Raw genomic sequence first — 7,208 nt, 5'->3', positions numbered from 1 at the left:
AACAGGTTAGTCTATTGTTTTTTTTTTAAATCCATCATGAGATTCTTATACAAATTGATCAATAAACTGTTGAATGTTGGATTTTGAAACAGTTTAACGTCAGTTTCCCTGAGCTGAAACTAAACAGAACGTTTAAATTCCTCCCAAAAACTTTGAAACAAATGCAAAGTGAAGGGATTGGCAGTTTCGAAATACATTATGGAACAAATCAATTCTATCAAAAGAAACGAATGCCGAAACTGATCTAGGGTAAGCAGCATTGATGTTGGCATTATCCTATTTTTGTCCAAAGATTAAATTCGACTGATCTTTTAAAGTGCGAAATGTCAATGTGGGGGAGTACCTATTCTAGTGATTTTGAAACAAATTTAAAAATAGCGATTGCGTCAAGTGAGAACACACACAACGCCCAACTGTCTAGCGCAGCCAGTACCAGGATATTGAGTTCGCTCCTTGATGGTTTTGATTTCGAAGCTATGCAGATTTGCGCCCATATTTTTCGGCACATTGATATTCAAATCGAGCTCATTCAATTTCCGGCACGGCTGGAATGCCAGGTCTGGCGGCTTGTGCTTTCACTCTTTATCCGAAAAGGGAAGTTTAAACGCGTCTGCTATAGATGTCAATTGTTTCTGACGTCAATGAATTATGGATGCGTGTGCTCTTGGGCGAAGGGAATTCGAGGAGCATGCCATGATTTGTGCGATCTGCTTCGAATGCACAAAATTAAATTCTTATCAAGTTTAAACAATTTTTCCACGCAAATGTGGAACCACCCTAGTAAATGTGTAGAATCTGGTAACAATAATCTGGCAATACGATTGTATTGTCCAGAAAATCAGCATTTGTGATCAAACAATGATGTAAGCGGTTCATTCTCGGTGCAACAGCTATCGGAAAAGGTGAGCTTTCTATCAAATCGCCTACTTTGCTCCATCTCCTAGTTCCACTCAAAACGTCAAAAATGGCATCCACCGTCACGCGGGACCGTTTGGTGTGCAACTCGAGCGGTTGCTACCAGCAGATCGAGTGCACCGCCTGGATCACCCTGTGCTCGCACGTGTTCTGCGCGGAACATGGCCGCGAGCTGAGGCAGCGTCTCACGGCGAACCCCGGATCGCCGTGTCCGGCCTGTGGAAGCATCTTCCGGGACGGCCAGTCTCTGCTGGAGCGCAAACTGGACCATCCGGTGCAGGTCCGGGCGGTGAGCATAACCTCAATCTTGACAGAAAGAAACAAACAAAAAACAAAATGGCCCCCTGTTTCCAGTTGCAGCTGTGCGGGTACAACCCGGAAGTGATCATGGAGATCGCCACCGTCGCAATCGCCTTCTGGAACCACCAGAAGCTGCAGGTTTGCGCCAACCTGACCCGGAAGAACGAGTTCTACAAGGAGTCGGCTCTGGTGGCGCGAAAGGAACGCGACGACGCCGAGGAGCAGCTGCGACGGGTCAAGGTCCAGTTGGGGCAAGTCCAGGCGGAAAACCACGAGCTGAAGGAAAAAATTGTGGCCACAAAGCGGAACAGGCGGCGGGACAGCAGCGAACGGGACCACAAGAAATTGGGAATTGAGAAGCAGCGCAGACAGGAGGATGATTTTTTGCTGTAGATTTGAACGGGGAGAGATTTGTTTCGATTCGCAACCTCAATAAATATGTTGAGTAATTGTGTACGCTTTTGCAAGGCGACCTCCTAGTTATTTTTTGTTAAATACGTATTTTGGGAATTCAACTTTTTTAGTGATACAAATTTAAACAAAAACAAAAGGGAAATTCTTTTCCGTGTACCTTTTTCTTTCAGAAAAATTCTAACCACAACTTACAACTTTGCCGAAGGCACCAAATCGATCAGAAAATCCCTTTTAAAGAAATATATTTTCGAATATTCAAATGCCCATTTTATTAATCTTCTGATTTAAAGATGCCGGCGACAAAATTGGGCGAAATGTTCATCGCCCGGAGATCGCGAGTTGGCGCGAGTGAATGAACACCGCGAAAAAAGATTCGGGGGTGCATTGGGGTTAAATGATCATTGCGTCATTCGGTTTAATTGAAAAATAATTATTTTTTCGTAAATATCACTACTTTGATGCGATGTAATTCATTTTTACAGTAAATTAGGCATTGTTACATCAAATTTGACCTTTCAAACGCGCTAGAATGTCCAAATTTTAAAACAACAATGTTTGCCAATTTGACCGTTTTACCCCCAATTCCCCTTGTAGAACAAAAGAAAAGTTCATCCGCGGTCTGTCAGCAGCGCGCTGTTTTGTTTGCTGGATCAACATTTGGAAATGTCGAACGTTGAAGGAAATCGTTAAAAAAATGGAAATTAACCGATTTCAAATGTTTTGGCCGCAAATGAAAAGTAAGGGTGGCTTATTTTTGATTCCGATCTGTAAAACTAGTTCTGGCGAGGGTTCTGGGCACTGCGGCAATCGAATGTACCGGCGGGTTGCTTCCGGTTGCATTTGATTTGAGGAGAAGGTTTTTCAATCCACCAGGGGCTTATTCGGGGGCAACAGTTTCGGTAATCCGGAACTTCCGGAAAGTTTCATATTTGCTGTGTTTTCAAACCAGTTTTTTTTTTAAATGTAACTGAGTACAATGAATCTCAAAAGTGCGCTCTTTTTGGGGGTCGCAATCCGAGGATGAATGCAATTCGGAGTGTTATTTCGAGGTTTTAGCGCAAATCGAGGGAGCGTTATTGCGGGGATTTGGCGTAAAACGGGGTTTTCTTTTTTAATTTTATTTACAAATAAACGAAACATTTATATAAGGGGTCATCCACAAAACACTGATAAGGGGCCATCCTCAAATCTGGGTATCCAAGAACTCCCGGAAGTCATTGCCTAGATAGCTACCTGTTCAACGGAGGTCTATATGGGTAAATTAACCATCGGTGTAGCTTCAGGTAGCTTCACTGAACCACGATGGATACTCTAGGGTTCGTTGGATTGTTATATGTCTTCCAAGAACTCCTTGAAGTCATGACCAGATCAACGACGGTTTATATGGCTGAACTAACCATCGGTATAGCTTCAGTGAACCACGATGGATACCCTTCGACATGTTGGATTATTATGGGTCCTCCAGGAACTCCCGAGAGTTATGATCTGATGATCTACCAGATCAACGGTGGTCTATATGGGTGTATTAATCATCGGTATAGCTTCAAGTAGCTTCAGTAAACCACGACCCATAACAATCTAACACGGCGAAGAATATCCATCGTGGCCCACTGAAGCTACCTGAAGCTATACCGATGGTTAGTTCAGCCATATAAACCGTCGTTGATCTGGTAGATATCCAGGTTGTGACTTCAAGGAGTTCTTAGTATCCATCGTGGTTCACTGAAGTTATCTGAAGCTATACCGATGGTTAATTCACTCATATAGACCCCCGTTGGATCTAGGCCATGACTTCCGGGAGTTCTTGGATACCCAGATTTGAGGATGGCCCCTTATCAGTGTTTTGTGGATGACCCCTTATATAAATGTTTCGTTTATTTGTAAATAAAATTAAAAAAGAAAACCCCGTTTTACGCCAAATCCCCGCAATAACGCTCCCTCGATTTGCGCTAAAACCTCGAAATAACACTCCGAATTGCATTCATCCTCGGATTGCGACCCCCAAAAAGAGCGCACTTTTGAAATTCATTGTACTCAGTTACATTTAAAAAAAAAACTGGTTTGAAAACACAGCAAATACGAAACTTTCCGGAAGTTCCGGATTACCGAAACTGTTGCCCCCGAATAAGCCCCTGGTGGATGAAAAAACCTTCTCCTCAAATCAAATGCAACCGGAAGCAACCCGCCGGAACATTCGATTGCCGCAGTGCCCAGAACCCTCGCCAGAACTAGTTTTACAGATCGGAATCAAAAATAAGCCACCCTTACTTTTCATTTGCGGCCAAAACATTTGAAATCGGTTAATTTCCATTTTTTTAACGATTTCCTTCAACGTTCGACATTTCCAAATGTTGATCCAGCAAACAAAACAGCGCGCTGCTGACAGACCGCGGATGAACTTTTCTTTTGTTCTACTAGGGGAATTGGGGGTAAAACGGTCAAATTGGCAAACATTGTTGTTTTAAAATTTGGCCATTTTAGTGCGTTTGAAAGGTCAAATTTGATGTAACAATGCCTAATTTACTGTAAAAATGAATTTCGCATCATCAAAGTAGCGATATTTACGAAAAAATAATTATTTTTCAATTAAACCGAATGACGCAATGAGCATTTAACCCCAATGCACCCCCGAATCTTTTTTCGCGGTGTTCATTTGCTCGCGCCAACTCGCGATCTCCGGGCGATGAACATTTCGCCCAATTTTGTCGCCGGCATCTTTCAATGAGAAGATTAATATATGAACAGCCCGCAAAGTTGTATGGGGCCTTGTATCGGAAAACTAATGATGCAAAATGGCTTTTTTAACAAAATTAAAAATGTTGAATTTTTTCGCGAAATTCTAGAGAATAACTCAATAAGCTTGTTTTAAACCAAATAATTCAAAATCTATAATCACGCGAAAACTTCAGCAATTCTATAAAATTACCCTGCTCCGAAAGTGTCGAAATTGATGCCAGGGAAGTATTCGATTTATGTTCGTTTTGGGCTATTTCCGGAACGGCCTCGCCACGCCACCATGGCTAATAAACCACATAAATATAAGCACTCGATGCTTTATGTTGCGAGGAGAAGTTTCATCGTGCGTGCCTCTTGCTTGTGCGTTTCATTTGTGCAAAGTCCAGATTCGCACAATTCCGAAGGATATTGGTTTACTGGCCGCGCCCGGTTCTTGCCAGAAAAAAAGTAATTTTTTGGTGGAGACTCAAGTTGAAAACCATTGGTGAGTGGCAAAAATTTAAATTCTTTGAATTTTAGAAAGCTTCTAACAAAAAATTATCCAAAAATGAAGATTTTTTGAAAATAAAAATTTCAAACTAAGAATTGTTTAACCCTCCACATGTTCCGCCTATGAGCAGTTAACGCGAAACATAACTTGCGACTGCGAGGCTCTCTCCACATAAGTAACTCATAACACTTTAGGAAACTTCTGCTGCGAGTAGCATCCACAATTTCGTATAGTGCCGTCGTGGCATGCCGGGATTGGATTTCTTTTTTTGTAATCCCAGTTTATTTTCCACCCACTCGCGTGGTGGGTGGGCAAAAATTGACTCGAAAAGTGGGCGAAAATGTTGAACGCCAGATTTTTGGTACCTTAATAATCTTTAAAAAAAATAGTGGGAAATGTGATTCTAACTTCAGACAACCAAGGTTCAGCATGGAACCAAAGTGCAGTCATGTTTGAAATATCTTTCCAGAAGTACTTAGTATTTTGCCTTCCTCATTTCTTTTTCGCAAATCAAAGTGAATAAATTTATTGAAATATGAAAAAGTTGCACCACCAGAAGGTACCCACGGCATAATAAATTTCCAAGCCAGGGGCGATTTATGGATTCTGGGAATTCATTTGCCGTATCCTTCGCGGACCATGGCATTGCACTATGGACGAGCTGGTGCTCAAAAAGTAAAATTAAATACAGTCCAGACTAGATTATCCGAATGCCTCGGAAAAAAAATCACTTCGGATAATCGAAAAAATAATTCGTTGTCTTATTTTTAATTGTCGAGCTTAAGTATGACCCCTTAACTACGCTAAAGTGATTTATAATTTACAAGCCTTACCCGACAAACTTCGTTCTGCCTTTTTTTCGTTTGTTGACGTTTTTTGCTTTTTTGTTTATTCAGCCTCCTGTGATCAAAGTTTTTTTTTACGTAGCTTTCTCCATACAATTTGCCGATGCTCCGGAATCGGTTCCAGAGTGGCCAAAGTATCAATTAGTTAACGTAAGAACCTTCCTTGGACTTATACGAACCCAACGCAACAAAGAGCAACTCGATCCGACGCTCCGTATTGAACTGATTCGCGTTCGAACAAAACCGTCGAAATTTTTTATATGTATCTAGAGTAATAAGCTCCAGGCTCTCTACTATAAACATACGAAAGACAATAGTTTATTGGTCCTTTTCAAAAAAAAACTCTGGATATAGAAGAAGAAGATAGATAAGTCCAAGATGACAACCAATATGGTGGTAACGAAAATATTGAAAAAAGGCATTTTATAATTTAATAGGCAATTAACTATTGAAATTCGGCTAAAGTGGGGTCGCGAACTCGAATTTGATGTTAAAAAAAAGAAAAAGAAAAAAACGAAATATTTTTTTTGTCGTGATTTGATTATCCGAATTCCCATACAAAACTTCGGATAATCAAACTTCGGATAATCGAGTCTGGACTGTAAATGAAAAATATGTACAATCTGGGATCAGGTTTTTATTTTTTCCAATTCCTAAATCCAAACATATAGTACTGTTGGGAACAGTTTAAACATTTTGAAAAAACAACATCCCGGAAAAGAATCTATTTGATTTTTTTTCTTCAGAATTTCAATAGCACGACTAGCATTGTAAAAGGCCCAAAACGTTTTATTTGTCCCTTTTTAGCATCTTCTATATTAGGGTCATGCTCGGCCACCTCATACGAGATCTGAAAAGTTAACCCGACCCCATTTGATTTGCGTGTAACTTTGTCTTTAGATGTATTTTTGGTCCCTGATTATGACCCGAAGGTTTTTTTCAATAATTGCATCCTGAAGTGGTGATGATTTGGGAAATTGTCATCATAGGGGTTAGTGCGATTTTCAATGTTCAAAAATGAAATCTTTTCATAATTTCAAAATAATTAATGACATTTCAAAATAAAGCCCTATGTCAATCTTTATGTTCAACGGTAAAAAACAGGGTTAGAAACCATTTCTGATCACTTTTTTTTTAATTTTAATGCAAAAAAAAATGACAAGACAATTTTTTTCAATTTATCAACTACGGCCCCTTGGAAAAAACTGTCAAGTAGGGCCACGAAGTATTTTTTTTTTAATTTAAAAACATTAAAAAAACGTAAAAAAAATATCCGTCCTTTTGCATTGCAAATCAACTATACTATCACACTTAGATTTTTATGCCGAACTTCGGCAAAATTCTGCCGAAATCAGAACAACTTATCCCTCGGCAGAAATATATGCCGAAACTCGGCAAAATGGAAGTCATTCTACCGAATTCTCGGCGAAAAATGACAGTTGATATGCCGAAGTTCGGCATTTTTCTGCCGAAAAAATCAGTTGTTCTGTTTTCGGCAGAATTCTGCC

The 7,208-nt window shown here is 40.1% G+C and overlaps 1 protein-coding gene across 2 annotated transcripts; it reads left to right on the top strand.

Annotated features, from left to right (window-relative positions):
- The first annotated feature begins 676 nt into the window (after positions 1-676).
- LOC120422573 (E3 ubiquitin-protein ligase CCNB1IP1-like) lies at positions 677-1,648 on the top strand. 2 transcript variants are annotated; one of them, XM_039586059.2, is made up of 3 exons: positions 677-863; positions 945-1,204; positions 1,270-1,648. In XM_039586059.2, the coding sequence occupies exons 2-3, from the start codon at positions 965-967 to the stop codon at positions 1,606-1,608; spliced, it is 579 nt and encodes a 192-aa protein (XP_039441993.1). In that variant the 5' UTR covers positions 677-863; positions 945-964; the 3' UTR covers positions 1,609-1,648. The 2 variants fall into 2 exon arrangements, with proteins under 2 accessions (XP_039441993.1, XP_052562496.1); XM_052706536.1 differs by having other exon boundaries at positions 677-1,204.
- The last annotated feature ends 5,560 nt before the right edge of the window (positions 1,649-7,208 follow it).

Source organism: Culex pipiens, chromosome 1, assembly GCF_016801865.2.
Source record: "Culex pipiens pallens isolate TS chromosome 1, TS_CPP_V2, whole genome shotgun sequence".
Taxonomy (NCBI): Eukaryota; Metazoa; Arthropoda; class Insecta; order Diptera; family Culicidae; genus Culex; species Culex pipiens.
The sequence above is the reverse complement of the archived record's forward strand: the minus strand, read 5'-3'. Positions and strand labels throughout refer to the sequence as shown.

Coding starts and splice junctions, on each gene's coding strand:
- LOC120422573 (XM_039586059.2), top strand. CDS start 965: ATGGCATCCACCGTCACGCGGGACCGTTTGGTGTGCAACTCGAGCGGT. Junction 1,205..1,269: donor ATCCGGTGCAGGTCCGGGCG/GTGAGCATAACC, acceptor CCCTGTTTCCAG/TTGCAGCTGTGCGGGTACAA.